The sequence below is a fragment of the Artemia franciscana genome, chromosome 12 (genome assembly GCF_032884065.1).
Source record: "Artemia franciscana chromosome 12, ASM3288406v1, whole genome shotgun sequence".
NCBI lineage: Eukaryota > Metazoa > Arthropoda > Branchiopoda > Anostraca > Artemiidae > Artemia > Artemia franciscana.
In genome coordinates this window covers 12,083,131-12,102,051 of record NC_088874.1, presented here as the reverse complement: position 1 = coordinate 12,102,051, position 18,921 = coordinate 12,083,131, and the positions used below count along the sequence as shown (strand labels likewise).

Genomic DNA, 18,921 nt, shown 5'->3' with positions numbered 1-18,921 from the left:
CTTGCTCTCCATCAGCTCCTACAGAGTTATTGGAAAAATATATATCAAAAATGTCCGAAGATATACTCCATCGAAAACGGTTAGAGACGTCAGATAGGACTTTTGATTTTACATCAGAAATTTATAACTACACTTTAGTTATTATGGAAGATTTGTGCGTATTTATGGCAAACAAACCTCTTCAGGATTTGGAAATGCCTCTACCTAATCGTACCGCTGCTGTTTCGACATGTGTAGAATTGGATCGTGAACAAAGTTACAGTACGAGTGATCTATTGTCGTATCTACAAAATAACATTTCCATGTTAACGTCAGAAAAAAGACATTTATGATACGATAATGCATTGTGTCGATAACAACGTTGGAGAAATTTTCTTTTTGGATGCGCCAGGAGGTACTGGTAAAACGTTTGTGATAAAACTGATTCTGGCATCAATTCGATCAAAAAATGATATAGCGTTGGCAATTGCGTCGTCCGGAATAGTCGCAACGTTGCTGCCTGGTGGAAGAACTGCTCATTCCGCTTTGAAATTGCCTCTGAATTTGCATTCAACAGAAACTCCCACGTGCAATATTTCCAAATCATCTGGGATGGGTAAAGAATTGCAGCAATGAAAACTTATTATTTGTAACGAGTGCACAATGGCACGAAAAAAATCGCTCGAGGCTCTGGATCAATGTTTGAAAGATTTGCGAGGGAATTCGAAACCCTTTGGCAGCACATTAATATTGCTTGCGGGAGATTTCAGGCAAACATTACCTATAATACCTAGATCAACCCCTGCAGACGAAATGAATGCTTGCCTGAAAAATTCTAATTTATGGGCACACGTAAAAACATTAAAATTAACTACAAATATGTGTGTCCGATTGCAAAACGATGACTCTGGTCAAACATTTTCAGATCAATTGCTGGCAATTGGAAACGGAAAGCTCCCAGTAGACCCAATTTCAGGACGTATACAACTACCTGCTGATTTCTGTAATTTAGTGACGTCCAAAAATGAATTGATTATAAAAGTATTTCCGAATATTCTAAACAATTATAAAAATAATAAATGGCTAAGTGAAAGAGTGATTCTTGCACCCAAAAATATAGACGTCCACGAAATCAACAATATTGTTTTGACCAGGATTCGAGACCAGGCAGTCCTTTACAAGTCAGTCGACACAGTTTTGGAACCAAATGAGGCGGTTAATTATCCATCTGAATTTTTAAATTCCGTGGATCTTTCGGGGTTTCCACCACACGTGCTACAACTAAAAATAGGCGTACCAATAATACTGTTAAGAAATATCAACCCACCAAAGCTTTGCAATGGCACGCGACTTGCCGTAAAAAAAAACAATGGAAAACGTAATAGAGGTCACAATCTTGACAGGGCCTTTTGAGGGTGAGGCTGTTCTTATTCCTCGCATTCCCATGATTCCAACGGATCTGCCTTTTCAATTTAAAAGATTGCAATTCCCAATTCGATTATAATTTGCAATCACCATCAACAAAGCTCAAGGTTAATCATTAGAAAAATGTGGTATTGATCTTAATACTGATTGTTTTTCCCATGGACAATTGTACGTTGCATGTTCGAGGGTCGGTAAACCTGACAATCTATTTATATGCAGCGACAATTGGACAGCGAAGAATGTTGTACATTCGCAAGTTTTACGCAGTTAATTTGTATTGTATCTATCTATCTATCTATCTATCTATATAAAAACGAGTTGTGTGTATGCATGTTTGTTTGTTTGTTTGTAAAAAGAGCGTTTGCATATGACGTCGTTATTAGTATATAAGGCTTTGTATATGCACAGACAATGGGAAAGCCAAGAATGTTGTATATTCGCAAGTTTTACGGAGTTCAAAACACATATATAAATCTATCTATATTCATAGGTGGTACACAGGAACACAACTACAATGGTGCGTAACGAATATGGCGCGTAACGACTTACACGCGCGGGGGGGCTTGGGGGGGGGGCCAAGCGTCCCCACCAACTAGGTGTTGGGGTGGCACTTCGCGCCACCCCAACAGCTAGTATATATATATATATATATATATATATATATATATATATATATATATATATATATATATATATATATATATATATATATATATATATATATATATATATATATATATATGTGATTCCTCGGCACGCTTTCTGTTCTTACTTTCTCTATCAGCCGCAAGCCTGTTTTCTTGCTGTTCTTGTGATTCCTCCGCACTCTTTCTTTTCTTACTTTCTCTATCAGCCGCAAGTTTTTTGGCATAGACTCTTTGAGCAGCTTCCTCGGCTGTTGCCATTATAGGTTCTTCAGTCATTTTACGATTAAACATTTTTCCGTCCACGATCTTCTTACAATTAAAAATTTGTCTTTTGAGCAGCTTCCTCGGCTGTTGCCATTGTAGGTTCTTCAGTCATTTTGCAATTATACATTTTTCCGTCCACGATCTTCTTACAATTAAAAATTGGTCTTTGAACGATTTTCTTAAATACCTTTAATGACGTCATCGTTATAACAAACATAACGACAACTAACTTCATGACGACATGATGATATGACGTCACTCGACAGACCCACACCCAACTTATTTATATATATATAGATTGTTGAGGTTTAGCATGCTTGGCACGTAAAGATTTTTCCAACTGTCAATGTTAGAATGAACATTGACAAATTGAAAAACTTTGAAAAAGATTAAAAAAGAAAAAACAAATAAAGCATGTTCGTTTTTTTGTATGTTTTTGGGTTTGCATATGACGTCTTAAAAAAAAGAAAAACTTAAAAAATAAAAAAACTAAAAAAATAAAAAAAAATAAAAAAGGAAAATAACTAAAAAGAAAAAAAGCTAAATAAACTAAAAAAGCTACAAAACTAAAAAATAGAAAAAACTAAAAAAGAAAAAAAATTAAGGCATGTTTGTTTTTTTGTATGTTTGAGGGTTTGTATATGACATCTGAAAAATAAAGAAGAAAATGAAAACTAAAAAAGAGGAAAAAGGTAAAAAACTAAAAAAAGAAAAATAAAATAAAAAAGGTAAAAAACTGAAAAGAAAAAGCTAAAATAGCTAAAAAACTAAAAAAAAAGAAAAACAAAACAAGAAAAAAAATGAAAAAAAGAAAAAATTAAAAAACCGAAAAAACTAAAAAACAAAAAAAACTGAGAAAACGAAAAAACTAAAAAAGAAAAAACAAAAAAAAGAAAAAACTAAAAAAGAAAACAAATCAATAAAAAGAAGAAACTAAAAAAAAGAAAAACTAAAAATGGAAAAAACTAAGAAAAGAAAAAACTAAAAAAGAAAAAAACTAAAAGAGAAACTATATCTATATATATAAAAATAAGTTGTATATATGCATGTTTGTTAGTTTGTAGGTGTACATTTGACGTCATTATAAGTATGTAAGGCTTTTTAAATGACATTATTATAAGATGACACTACAGACCGGGACACAGGGAATATAAATGACGACCAGGACACTCAAAGAGAAATTACAGACAGGGACACCGGGACACAAATGACAACCGGGACACCGGGACAGAGGGAATATAAATGACGACCGGGACAATCAAAGAGAAATTACAGACTGGGATACCGGGACCCAAATGACGACCTGGACACAGGGACACAACTACAACGGGGACGCCGGGGGGCACAGGGGGATATATAAATGACGATGGGGACACAGGGAATGTTCGATTAGCAATCACCATCAACAAAGCTCAAGGGCAATCGTTAGAAAAATGTGGTATAGATCTGAATACGGATTGTTTTCCCATGGACAATTATATGTTGCATGTTCAAGAGTCGGTAAACCTGACAATCTATTTATATGGACAGACAATGGGACAGTGAAGAATGTTGTATATTCGCAAGTTTTACGTAGTTAAAAACATATATATATATATCCATATATTTTCACAGGTGGGACACAGGACACAACTAGAATGGCGCGTAACTAATATGGCGCGTAATGACTTACGCGCGCGGGGGGCCTGGGGGGCGCGAAGCTCCCCCACCAACTAGGCGTTGGGGTGGCACGAAGTGCCACCCCAACAGCTAGTATATCTATCTTCTATATATATAAAAATAAGTTGTCTGTCTGTGTGTCTGTCTGTCTGTCAGGTGACGTCATGAAATTAGTTGTCGTCATTTTTGCTTTGACGGTGACGTCATTCAAGATATTTAAGACATATGTTCACGTAGAAATCTATTAATGTTTAAGTTTAAAATGACTGATGAACTTACAATGGCAAAAGCCGATGAAGATGCTCAAAGAGTCTATGCCAAAAAACTTGCTGCTGATAGAGAAAGTCAGAAAAGAAAGCGTGCCGAGGAATCAAAAGAACAGCAAGGAAACGGGCTTGAGGCTGATAGAGAAAGAAAGAACAGAAAGCGTGCCAAGGAATCAAAAGAACAGCAAGGAAACAGGCTTGAGGCTGATAGAGAAAGAAAGAACAGAAAGCGTGCCGAGGAATCAAAAGAACAGCAAGGAAACAGACTTGAGGCTGATAGAGAAAGAAAGAACAGAAAGCGTGCCGAGGAACTACCAGAGCAACGCGGAAGCAGACTTGCTGCTAAAAGAGAAAGTGAAAAAAGAAGGCGTGCCGAGGAATTACAAGAACAGCAAGAAATCAGGCTTGCTGCTGATAGAGAAAGTAAGAAAAGAAAGCGTGCCGAGGAATCACAAGAACAGCAAGAAATCAGGCTTGCTGCTGATAGAGAAAGTAAGAAAAGAAAGCGTGCCGAGGAATCAGAGCAACCTGAAAGTTATCGCCTGGCATTCAGGTACAACCCAGTCGATGATTATAGCTTGAGTAGATGTGTTCAAATCGGGACAATGTCTAAAATTTGTCCCTATTGCAAGGCCTTGAAATTCAATGGTGAAACAATGGGAATGTGTTGCGCCTCAGGAAAAGTTAAACTTCCTCTATTGGCTGCACCACCAGAGCCATTGAAGACTTTCCTTATTGGAACTACGTCAGAATCTAAGCGTTTTTTGTCACAAATCAGAAAATACATCTCATGTTTCCAAATGACGTCGTTTGGAGCCCAAATCGAAAATCCAGATCAATTTATGTCTACTTTCAAAGTAAAAGGGCAAATTTATCATAGAGCATGGTCCCTTCTACCATTCTCAGGCGAGAATCATAAATTTTTACAATTGTACTTCATCAGTGATAGAAATTCTGAATTGAATGCACGTTGCGAAATTTCTCCCAACGTTGAAAGGACAATCGTTTCCCAATTGCAACATCTTTTCCACGAAAATAATAATTTAGTGCGTCTGTTCAAAACAGCCATCGATTTGATGCCTACTGATACGCATAAAATTGTTATTTCCGCTGACAAAACGCCTCCTGGCCAACATGTGCGTAGATACAATGCTCCAACTATCGACTCTATATATAAATATAAAAATAAGTTGTCTGTCTGTCTGTCAGGTGACGTCATGTTTCTGTGTTGACTGACGTCATGAAATTAGTTGTCGTCATTTTTGCTTTGACGGTGACGTCATTCAAGATATTTAAGACATATGTTCACGTAGAAATCTATTAATGTTTAAGTTTAAAATGACTGATGAACTTACAATGGCAAAAGCCGATGAAGATGCTCAAAGAGTCTATGCCAAAAAACTTGCTGCTGATAGAGAAAGTCAGAAAAGAAAGCGTGCCGAGGAATCAAAAGAACAGCAAGGAAACAGGCTTGAGGCTGATAGAGAAAGAAAGAACAGAAAGCGTGCCGAGGAATCAAAAGAACAGCAAGAAAACAGGCTTGAGGCTGATAGAGAAAGAAAGAACAGAAAGCGTGCCGAGGAATCAAAAGAACAGCAAGGAAACAGGCTTGAGGCTGATAGAGAAAGAAAGAACAGAAAGCGTATTGAGGAACTACCAGAGCAACGCGGAAGCAGACTTGCTGCTAAAAGAGAAAGTGAAAAAAGAAGGCGTGCCGAGGAATTACAAGAACAGCAAGAAATCAGGCTTGCTGCTGATAGAGAAAGTAAGAAAAGAAAGCGTGCCGAGGAATCACAAGAACGGCAAGAAATCAGGCTTGCTGCTGATAGAGAAAGTAAGAAAAGAAAGCGTGCCGAGGAATCAGAGCAACCTGAAAGTTATCGCCTGGCATTCAGGTACAACCCAGTCGATGATTATAGCTTGAGTAGATGTGTTCAAATCGGGACAATGTCTAAAATTTGTCCCTATTGCAAGGCCTTGAAATTCAATGGTGAAACAATGGGAATGTGTTGCGCCTCAGGAAAAGTTAAACTTCCTCTATTGGCTGCACCACCAGAGCCATTGAAGACTTTCCTTACTGGAACTACGTCAGAATCTAAGCGTTTTTTGTCACAAATCAGAAAATACAACTCATGTTTCCAAATGACGTCGTTTGGAGCCCAAATCGAAAATCCAGATCAATTTATGTCTACTTTCAAAGTAAAAGGGCAAATTTATCATAGAGCAGGGTCCCTTCTACCATTCTCAGGCGAGAATCATAAATTTTTACAATTGTACTTCATCAGTGATAGAAATTCTGAATTGAATGCACGTTGCGAAATTTCTCCCAACGTTGAAAGGACAATCGTTTCCCAATTGCAACATCTTTTCCACGAAAATAATAATTTAGTGCGTCTGTTCAAAACAGCCATCGATTTGATGCCTACTGATACGCATAAAATTGTTATTTCCGCTGACAAAACGCCTCCTGGCCAACATGTGCGTAGATACAATGCTCCAACTATCGACGAAGTGGCAATCGTTATGGTCGGTGATCAGTTTTTACCTCGATATATTATTTTTCATAAGCGAAACACTCAGTTGTTAAGAATTGCTGAAACTCATCGATGCTACGATGCCCTACAATATCCTATCATTTTTTGGGATGGAGCCGACGGCTATCACTTTAATATTAAATTGATGAATCCAGCCACTAACAAAGAAATGAATAAGAAATGCAGTGCAATGCATTATTATTCCTATAGACTAATGATTCGGCAGGATGAAGAAAATTATATTTTAAAATGCCGTGAATTGTTTCACCAATTTGTCGTTGATATGTATGCTAAAATTGAATCAGAACGTTTGCTATATATCCGCCTGAATCAGAGCAAGCTCCGCTCTGAACAATACATTCATTTGCGAGATGCAGTTATAAATGACGGTAATACCACAAACGTTGGAAGATTAACAATTTTACCTTCGTCATATGCTGGCAGTCCCCGTCATATGCATGAATATGCTCAAGATGCTATTGCGTATGTTCGTCTCTATGGTCGTCCAGATTTATTTATTACATTTACATGTAATCAATCTTGGGACGAGATACTGCAGCTTTTACTTCAAGGACAATCGGCGGTTCATAGGCATGACATTACGGCCCGTGTCTTCCGGCAAAAGTTGAAATCACTGATAAACTACATAGTAAAACTTGTAGTGTTTGGGTCAGTGCGATGCTGGATGTACTCAGTGGAATGGTAAAAACGAGGTTTGCCACACGCACATGTACTAATCTGGCTACATAAAAAAATTACTTCGAACGAAATTGATGATGTGATTTCTGCTGAAATACCTGATAAAAATGTCGATAAGGGGTTACATGATATTATTGTAAAAAATATGATACATGGACCTTGCGGTGCACTGAACGAAAATTCACCATGCATGGCCAAAGGAAGGTGCACAAAGCAATATCCTCGACTTTTAGTATCAAACACAATTACTGGCAATGATGGTTACCCATAATATAGAAGAAGATCTACTGAAGATGGCGGTAAAACAGCAATAATAAAGAAACGTAACGGTACCACCATCGAAGTAGATAACCAGTGGGTTGTTTCATATTCCCCATTATTATCAAAAACATTTAATGCACACATAAACGTTGAATACTGTAACTCCGTAAAGGCAATCAAATACATATGTAAATACGTCAACAAAGGCAGTGACATGGCAGTTTTTGGCTTGCAGCCCGAAATCAAAGATTTCGACGAAATCGTACAATATCAGGCTGGAAGATACATAAGCAGTAATGAAGCTGTTTGGCGAATTCTTTCATTTCCGATACATGAACGTAGTCCAGCTGTTGTTCACTTAGCGGTACATTTACAGAATGGTCAACGTGTTTATTTCACGGAAACCAACGTGCAACAAAGAGTCCTGAATCCACCGGATACAACATTAACAGCTTTTTTTTCGCTTTGCAAAAATGATTCTTTTGCAAAAAAACTGCTGTATACTGAAGTGCCTTCGTATTACACGTGGAATACTAAAAATAAAGTATTTGAACGTCGAAAACAGGGTAAGTCAATCGACGGCCAACCTACCATCTTCAAAGATACCACGATAGGAAGACTCTACACCGTTCACCCCAATCAACATGAATGCTTCTTTCGACGCCTGCTCTTGGCGAATGTACCCGGTCCAACATCCTTTGAGTATTTGAGAACTGTAAACGGTACTATACATGACACTTACTGTAGTGCATGCCAAGCTCTGAATTTGTTGGAGAATTACCAACACTGGGATAACTGCATCAATGACGCGTGCGAAACGTCAACCCCAAGTCAAATTCGTGCATTGTTTGGCATCATTTTAACAACTTGCTCTCCATCAGCTCCTACAGAGTTATGGGAAAAATATAAGTCAAAAATGTCCGAAGATATACTCCATCGAAAACAGTTAGAGACGTCAGATATGAATTTTGATTTTACATCAGAAATTTATAACTACACTTTAGTTATTATAGAAGATTTGTGCGTACGTATGGCAAACAAACCTCTTCAGGATTTGGGAATGCCTTCACCTAACCGTATCGCTGCTGTTTCGACATGTGTAGAATTGGATCGTGAACAAAGTTACAGTACGAGTGATCTATTGTCGTATGTACAAAATAACATTTCCAAGTTAACGTCGGAACAAAAAGACATTTATGATACGATAATGCATTGTGTCGATAACAACGTTGGAGAAATTTTCTTTTTGGATGCGCCAGGAGGTACTGGTAAAACAGTTGTGATAAAACTGATTCTGGCATCAATTCGATCAAAAAATGATATAGCGTTGGCAATTGCGTTGTCCGGAATAGCCGCAACATTGCAGCCTGGTGGAAGAACTGCTCATTCCGCTTTGACATTGCCTCTGAATTTGCATTCTACAAAAACTCCCACGTGCAATATTTCCAAATCATCTGGGATGGGTAAAGTATTGCAGCAATGCAAACTTATTATTTGGGATGAGTGCACAATGGCACACAAAAAATCGCCCGAGGCTCTGGATCAATGCTTGAAAGATTTGAGAGGGAAGTCGAAACCCTTTGGCAGCACATTAATATTGCTTGCGGGAGATTTCAGGCAAACATTACCTATAATACCTAGATCAACTCCTGCAGACGAAATGAATGCTTGCCTGAAAAATTCTAATTTATGGGCACACGTAAAAATATTAAAATTAACTACAAATATGCGTGTCCGATTGCAAAACGATGACTCTGGTCAAACATTTTCAGATCAATTGCTGACAATTGGAAACGGAAAGCTCCCAGTAGACTCAATTTCAGGACGTATGCAACTACCTGCTGATTTCTGTAATTTAGTGACGTCCAAAAATGAATTGATTGAAAAAGTATTTCCGAATATTCTAAAAAATTATAAAAATAATAAATGGATAAGTGAAAGAGCGATTCTCGCACCCAAAAATATAGACGTCCACGAAATCAACAATATTGTTTTGACCAAGATTCGAGATCAGGCAGTCCTTTACAAGTCAGTCGACACAGTTTTGGAACCAAATGAAGCGGTTAATTATCCATCTGAATTTTTAAATTCCATAGATCTTTCAGGGTTTCCACCACACGTGCTACAACTAAAAATAGGCGTACCAATAATACTTTTAAGAAATATAAACCCACCAAAGCTTTGCAATGGCACTCGACTTGCCGTAAAAAAACATTGGAAAACCTAATAGAGGCCACAATCTTGACAGGGCCTTTTGAGGGTGAGGCTGTTCTTATTCCTCGCATTCCCATGATTCCAACGGATCTGCCTTTTCAATTTAAAAGATTGCAATTCCCAATTCGATTAGCATTTGCAATCACTATTAACAAAGCTCAAGGTCAATCATTAGAAAAATGTGGTATAGATCTTAATACTGATTGTTTTTCCCATGGACAATTGTACGTTGCATGTTCGAGGGTCGGTAAACCTGACAATCTATTTATATGCAGCGACAATTGGACAGCGAAGAATGTTGTATATTCGCAAGTTTTGCGCAGTTAATTTGTATTGTATCTATCTATCTATCTATCTATATAAAAACGAGTTGTGTGTATGCATGTTTGTTTGTTTGTAAAAAGAGCGTTTGCATATGATGTCATTATTAGTACATACGGCTTTGTATATGCAGAGACAATGGGAAAGCCAAGAATGTTGTATATTCGCAATTTTTACGTAGTTTAACTCCTGCAGACGAAATGAATGCTTGCCTAAAAAATTCTAATTTATGGGCACACGTAAAAATATTAAAATTAACTACAAATATGCGTGTCCGATTGCAAAACGACGACTCTGGTCAAACAGTAGACTCAATTTCAGGACGTATACAACTACCTGCTGATTTCTGTAATTTAGTGACGTCCAAAAATGAATTGATTGAAAAAGTATTTCCGAATATTCTAAAAAATTATAAAAATAATAAATGGCTAAGTGAAAGAGCGATTCTCGCACCCAAAAATATAGACGTCCACGAAATCAACAATATTGTTTTGACCAAGATTCGAGACCAGGCAGTCCTTTACAAGTCAGTCGACACAGTTTTGGAACCAAATGAAGCGGTTAATTATCCATCTGAATTTTTAAATTCCATAGATCCTTCAGGGTTTCCACCACACGTGCTACAACTAAAAATAGGCGTACCAATAATACTTTTAAGAAATATCAACCCACCAAAGCTTTGCAATGGCACGCGACTTGCCGTAAAAAAAACAATGGAAAACCTAATAGAGGCCACAATCTTGACAGGGCCTTATGAGGTTGAGGCTGTTCTTATTCCTCGCATTCCCATGATTCCAACGGATCTGCTTTTTCAATTTAAAAGATTGCAATTCCCAATTCGATTAGTATTTGCAATCACCATTAACAAAGCTCAAGGTCAATCATTAGAAAAATGTGGTATAGATCTTAATACTGATTGTTTTTCCCATGGACAATTGTACGTTGCATGTTCGAGGGTCGGTAAACCTGACAATGTATTTATATGCAGCGACAATTGGACAGCGAAGAATGTTGTATATTCGCAAGTTTTACGCAGTTGATTTGTATTGTATCTATCTATCTATCTATCTATATAAAAACGAGTTGTGTGGATGCATGTTTGTTTGTTTGTAAAAAGAGCGTTTGCATATGACGTCATTATTAGTACATACGGCTTTGTATATGCACAGACAATGGGAAAGCCAAGAATGTTGTTCATTCGCAATTTTTACGTAGTTTGAAACACATATATAAATCTATCTATATTCACAGGTGGGACACAGGGACACAACTACAATGGCGCATAACTAATATGGCGCGTAACGACTTACGCGCGCGGGGGGGCTTGGGGGGGCGCGAAGCGCCCCACCAACTAGGTGTTGGGGTGGCGCGAAGGGCCACCCCAACAGCTAGTATATATTTATAAATATACCATCTGTTATCTGTTATCCAGCAGTTACAATATGACGTCATCTATATATACTCAAAGAGAAAGTATCACTAAGTCTGTTATCTGTTAAAATATGACGGCAATATATCTATCTATTTATATAAAAATAAGTTTTATGTTTGTTTGTTTGTACGCATATGACGTCATTATAAGTATAAAGGCTTTGTATATGACGTCATTATAAGTATATAAGGGGACGATTGAAAGAGAAATCTCAGTATAAATCCTACAATGGCAGAAGAAACAGCCAAGGAAGCTGCTTCAAGAGTTAATTCAAAGATAAATTTTAGTATAAATCCTACAATGGCAGAAGAAACAGCCGAGGAACCTACTTAAAAAGTTAATGCCAAAAGGCTTGCGGCTAATAGAGAAAGTAAGAAAAGAAAGCTTGCCGATGAATCACAAGAACAACGTGAAAACAGGCTTGCGGCTCAAAGAGAAATTACTAAAAGAAAGCGTACCGAGGAATCACAAGAGCAACGTGAAAACAGGCTTGCGGCTCAAACAGAAACTACCGGAAAAAATCATGCCAAGGAATCACAAGAACAACGTGAAAACAGGCTTGGGGCCCAAAGAGATAATGCCAAAAGAAAGCGTGCCTAGGAATCACAAGAGCAACGTGAAAAGTATCGCCTGGCATTCAGGTACAGCCCAGACGATGATTATAGCTTGAGTAGATGTGTTCAAGTCGGGACTATGTCGAAAATTTCTCCCTATTGCAAGGCCTTGAAATTTAATGGTGAAACAATGGGAATGAGTTGTGCCTCAGGAAAAGTTAAACTTCCTTAATTTGCTGCACCACCAGTGCCACTGAAGACTTTATGACGCTACAGATCGGGACACCGGGACACAAATCACGACCGGGACAAAGGGAATATAAATGATGACCCGGACAATCAAAGAGAAATTACAGACCGGGATACAAATGACGACCGGGACACAGGGACACAACTACAACGGGGACGGCAAGAGGGCATAGGGGGGATATATAAATCATGACAGGGATACAGGGAATATTCGATTAGCAATCACCATCACCAAAGCCCAAGGGCAATCATTAGAAAACTGCATTATAGATCTGAATACGGATTGTTTTTCCCATGGACAATTATATGTTGCATGTTCAAGAGTCGGTGAACCTGACAATCTATTTATATGCACAGACAATGGGACAGCGAAGAATGCTGTATATTCACAAGTTTTACATAGTTAAAAACATGAATATCTATATATATATAAATAAGTTGTCTGTGTGTCTGTATGTCTGTCTAGTGACGTCATTATATGACGTCTGAATTATTTCATCATATACCAATTCAAAAACGAATGTATTCAAGCCGAAGTAGCTAAGCTGGTAAAGCGTTATGTTCCAGGTTCCAGGTCCGAGAGGTTCCAGGTTCGAAAATCGGCTTTAGCATTAATACAAAAGAAGAAAAATAACTAAAAAACCTAAAAAACTAAAAAAAAGGTAAAAAACTAAAAACTAAAAAAGAAAAAAACTAAAAAAAAACAAAAAAAGGGTATGTCAAGAGAAAATATGACGAACTATTTTATGGAACGTGTTTGAAACATTCAATTTTTCTATGAGCATATTAATAGCATATAATAATGTACGTGCCATTATTTGAAGAAAAATATTTCATTGCATTACTTTATTATATTTCCATTATTTTTAGGGTACGCTAGCAATTACATCGCTTAGAATGTGCATTCAAAGTGAAAGATGCAAGAACAGGAATTTCCAGAGACATGGACAATGCTACCGGGATCACAGGGATGTACTAGAGCCTTAAATACATCAATTTGGTTTTAACTAAAGTCTTAGAGAGATGAACATGAACCGAATTTTTTTCCAAGATCAAAAACACAAAATATTCTTTTCAAAAGTCAGAGACACGTCGATTGGAATTGGTTTTGTACCAAAGTCTGTGACGTATGAACAGGATTTCTTCCAAAGTCAGACACGAGCGAACTGATGTTTTTTCAAAAGTCAGAGATGTAAGAACATGAATTTTCAGAGACATAGACATTACTACCAGTTTTACAGGGGGTGTACTAGAGTATGAATAGGAATATGAATAAGTGAATAGGGTTTTTACTAAAGTGTGAGAGAGGGATGAACTAGATTCTTTTCCACGATCACAAACACTTAAAATCTTTTTTTCAAAAGTCAAAGACATGTCAATTGGAATTTTCAGGGCTTTATACCAAAGTCTGAGACACATGAAGAGGATTTTTTCTGAAGTCAGAAGCGAACAAGCTAATTTTTTTCAAATTCAGCGACAAATAAATTTAAATTTCCAGGGGTTTTTACCAAAGTATAAAACGTGTGAACAGGATTGCTTCTATAGTCAAAAAGGGTGAAATTAGCTTTTTTAAAAAGTCAGAGACGTATGAACAAGAGTATTGTTTATTGAAATAAGATAAGGAAATAAACAAATACATGATTCAAATATAAAATATTTCCATCAAAATCTTGTGTTGATTGAAATCACATGAGAAAATGTGCGATGGTGTTGCTAAAAATGTATTAATTCTTAAAATATGAAGGAAAAATAAGCAACAGCATTTTTCAAAGTATAAAATATTTCTATCAAAATGTGCTGATTGAAATAAGATGACGACGTGTGTGATGGTTTTGCTCAAAATGGATTGTTCCTTGAAATAAGACGGAAATAAGTTATTCGGAGATACAAAATATTTTCTTTAAAATGTTTCACTGCTTGAAATAAGATGAGGAAATGTGCAATGGTGTTGTTAAAAATATACTATTTCATGAAATAAAAAACATCATTGCGTGAGTGGTGTGAAAGAAAAATAGAAATTCCAATTGCACAGAAAAGAAATACTAAAGTATCATCTTTTATGAACTGTAATTACAAAAAAAAAATACCGTGAGTTTTGCTAAAGAAAAAATTAACTGATAATTCATCTTATTTGAATTGTCATAGCAATAACCATTACGTGTTCGGTGTTAAAAAAGCCTTTTTCATAGTAATATTAAAACTTTTTCCATTGCATTAAAAACGACTAATCTTTGATCTTACGTGTATTGTCATTTCAAAAACAAACAAAAAAGATATTATGTGAGTGGCGTTAAAAAAACAAAACTTTTCTATTGCACTGAAAAGAAATGACTAAAGTTTCATCTTGCGTGAATTGTCATTAGGAAAAAAAGAATATGTGAGTATTGATAAAGAAGAAAAGTGATTAATCTATTATCTTGTGTGAATTCTCATTAAAATCCATTATCACGTTTCTGGCTTTGGAGAAATCTTGTTCATCTGTTTCCGGTCATAAATTTTCTTTGAACACTAGTTTCTCTAGAAATGTTACTCTTGCATATCCAGTATCACCTTACATGAATTTTCTCATCACTCCAAAGAAAGTTAGTATATAATTTGCTTGAGAAGACATGCATACATTTCCCAATGACATCAAAATTAGTACTTGTCTCATAGTTCTGATTATTGTCTGTATGGATATTCAATGTAACGGTAATTTCATCAAATGTATATACTTCTTGGTGTTATTTACTTCTTTTCTCAAAGAAAAGTACCTTTCTTATTGAAAGATCTCATAAAAAGCTCTTAATATGGCTTTTCACTGTTTTGAAATGAAAATATCCAATATAGCCTTTGCTCATGGAAAGTGTGTACTTCTATTAAAAGCTCTAAAAAACCTTTTTTTTACACATGATACGAAGACGATGCTTTTCAAAATGAGCCTCTCAAGCAGGAATGCCTAGTCTTCGTTCAAAGAAAAGGAGCAATTAAATCAAAAAATCAAAATACTTCTTAATATGGCATTTCATCATGTTTTGCAACGAAATTACACTAAATATGAAGAAAAATCTGATTCAATGTGTGTGTCTCACTTGGGATTGCCTAGCCTTGGCTAAGGGAATTAGAGCATTTCCGTCTAAAGCTTTCAAAAATACTTCTTGATAGTGTTTTTCAATGTGTTTTGCAACGAAATTATATAAGATACGAAGATAAATACGATTTGAATGTGTACTTGTCAATCAAGACTAGTCTTGGCTCAAAGAAATGGTGAATTTCCATTTAAAGGTCTAAAAAGGAAGTTTTAATATGGTTATTTAATGTGTTTTGCACCGAAATTATACATGACACAAAGAAAATTCCGACTCAATGTATACCTTTCAATCAGGAAGGCCTAGTCTTTGTTTAAAGTATTGGGTATTTCAATTAAAAACTCTAAAAATACTTCTTAATATAGCTTTTCACTGTGTTTTGCAACGAAATTACACTAGTTAAATCTACTTTTGAGTTCAAATCAAGTTCCCATCAATTCATGGCTAATTGGTAAAAAAGCCAAGACAGTTGATAGTCTAAGTGAGAGGCACAGCTGGCATAAGCTTTTTCCAGGAATGTATAAGAATGATGTTATTTCCTCTTGTCCATACATAGTCTATTATCCATCCATCCATCTTGGAACAACTAAGGTATTCAGTAATAGAACATTACGGATGATCGAGATTTTTTGGTTGACTTATCAGAGACAATCTAGACTGGACTTGTATGCAAAAAATGGGGGGGGGCTTAATTTGCTTGGAGTTTTGGGCAGACTATCACGTTTTAGGATTGACACATGACCAAAAAGTCTCCTGGACTGGCAGGCGAATGGGGAGACGGCAGGCGAATGCGAATGGGAAGTGTTTTGGTAAACGGCCTTGGCAAATGGCGGGAGTATTTATATGGAAATAGATCGTTTCCATATAAATCTTTCAAAAATACTTCTCAATAACACTTTTCCTTGCGTTTTGTATCAGAATTATATAAGTGTATATATCAGTGTTCATTCAGAGTTCATGGTGTGAGGACCTTTTTTTGGATATAAACTATTACTAAAGGATTATAGTCTCTACCTGACCTACAGCTAATATTTAATTCAGTGACCAAGGGATTATAATTTGAATAAGCGGATTATTTTTCTTCTTGAGTGAAAATTCCCTTGGGAACTATGGATTTTCTTATTGATATTCTCATGATCAGTGACCTGTATAATATATATAATTAAGGCTATCCGATATTTATAGACTTTCCGATATTTATTGGCAATTGACAATTAATTGGGTGGGAGGAGAAAAGTAAGCAGAAGAGGGGTGAGTGAGTTGTTTGCAAGAGCCGTGGTACCCGCCGGGCTTGCCCCTTAAATTGCGGGGACAAGGTAGACAGCCTCCAACACTTCCCTTACGATTGCTTCCCTTATCCCAGTTTCAAAATGAGTCAAAATGTACCTGTCAACACCAAACCAGGGGATCTCTTTCTAGCTAGGTTCGCAGGCTACCCATTATGGCCAGTTCGGATTCTGGAGTCTGTCCCCACTTCGAAAGGGCCTAAAAAGTATCACGTTTTCTGCTATGGAAAAAAACATGATCGTCAATTAGTTACTTCTGAGCAGCTTGTCAGTTATAAAGATAATGTAACGGAAGCTTCAGCCAAGAAAACAAGAGGAGTAGATATTGCATTTGATGAATTACGTGATTATCCGGATGTTTATAAACAGTATCTGAAGGGTTCAAATACTGCTGCTGATTGTGCAGCAGAATTGCGAAATCTTGTTAATGCTACCGAGCAGGATTTGCTCGCTACAAAGAAAAATTTATCAGAGACAATTGAAAAGAAAATAGCCGAAAAACTGAAATCGACCGGGTCAACTCCAGCGGCTAGTACTGCCAAGTTTCCGACAGAGACCATGGTTTCAGAAATACACGATGCGATCATTATAGAATTTAGCCCAAAGTTTAACATCATTGAAAAACAGCTCAAAAGTTACTTGCATGCTATTGAAATCCTTGAGAACAGGGTAACTCAACTAGAGGCGAAAGTTGACGATTATGAGCAGGAAGCTAAGCTAGATTCTCTCTTATTTAACGGTGTGAAACAGAACCCATCGCAAAATCTAAATCCAGCAATTTATCATATCATACGTGACCAAATGGGCCTGTCTAGTATCGCAAATTCCGATGTTGTGAGTGTTCATCGGTTCCGTCTGGGTTCTAGTAACTCACAAAGACCGGACAAGGTGGCTCCCGTGCTCGTGAAATTTCGTTCTAAGGACATTGCTAGCGCCGTTTTCAAAGCAAAGAAGAATCTTGCAAATAGTGGAATTTTTGTATCTGAAAATCTCACAAAGAAAAAGCGTGAGTTACTGAATGCTGCCAGAGATAAATTTGGAAACCGATGTGTATGGTCTGATCAGGGGAGAGTTTTTGTGCGACAGTCTAGTGTTAGTCCCATTCAGCGTATTTGGGGTATCGATGATCTTTTGTAATATCAGTGATAGTGATAATCGTTTTCATTTCCGTTCATTTTTTTTCTTTTTCTTGTTGGAGTTTAGAATATTTTTTGTTTTTTCGTTATCCCTCTTCTGTATATTTCCTTACCGTCAAATGCGGTCTGTACTATATTATGAATGGCTGTTCAAGTAAATAATGATATGCAGCAGTCCCGTTTGGACTTGTTGCAAAGTTCGCCGTTTCGTATTGAAGATGTTTTGTCGTTATCGGTAGCGAAGGATTTTGTGGGTCATCCATTTAAGCCGCTGCGGAGTAGCAAATATATTCGGTTAAGTGATATTGAAATGCCTGGACAATCTGAGTCTTTGAGTGTGGCTCAGTGGAATTGTCATCTGAATTCTAACCACCATGAGGTCGCCCGTCTGCTAGATCTTTATAAAAATAAGGTAGAAATATTAGGGATTTGCGAGTCGTTCGTAACCGATGACACTTTCCTCTCGTCACATTTTTTTCCAGGCTATAAACTTGTATCAAAATCAAGGAGTTCAATGAGAGGAGGAGGTTTGACTTTTCTGCTAGCAAATTCTTTGGATTACGTAATTCGAGATGATTTAACTCTCTGGAATGAAGGTAAGCTCGAAACTTTATCAATAGAAATAGAGTTAGAGAAAAATAGAAAGTTCATCATTTCTTTGGTTTACCGGCCGCCCAGTGCAAACCCAGATGATTTTTTTGGAGAATTCGATGGATTTCTTCAAAGAATGTCAAGTACTAAACTCCAATGTATTTTTTTAGGCGATTTTAACTTTGATCTTTTAAATCTAGAAGGAGTAAACCTTGATTTTTTTAACCTTATGCTTTCACATAACCTTTATCCCGCAGTTTCAATCCCAACTAGGATAACAGATCATTCGGCAACTCTGATTGACAATATCTTCCTTTCTTCGGATGCAATTGTGGA

At 36.8% G+C, this 18,921-nt stretch overlaps 1 protein-coding gene across 6 annotated transcripts in view; it reads left to right on the top strand.

Annotated features, from left to right (window-relative positions):
* The window catches only part of LOC136033694 (uncharacterized), a 147,766-nt gene that overhangs the window by 74,905 nt on the left and 53,940 nt on the right, over positions 1 to 18,921 (top strand). For 5 of the 6 annotated variants that reach the window (XM_065714544.1, XM_065714543.1, XM_065714538.1 and 2 more), the window contains one exon: positions 13,375 to 13,516. The exons of the other annotated variant lie outside the window; for it this stretch is intronic. In XM_065714544.1, coding sequence (XP_065570616.1) covers positions 13,375 to 13,400 — 26 coding nt within the window. In that variant the 3' untranslated portion in view covers positions 13,401 to 13,516. Of the gene's footprint in view, positions 1 to 13,374; positions 13,517 to 18,921 lie in introns of those variants that run through there. 6 annotated transcript variants of the gene reach the window in all.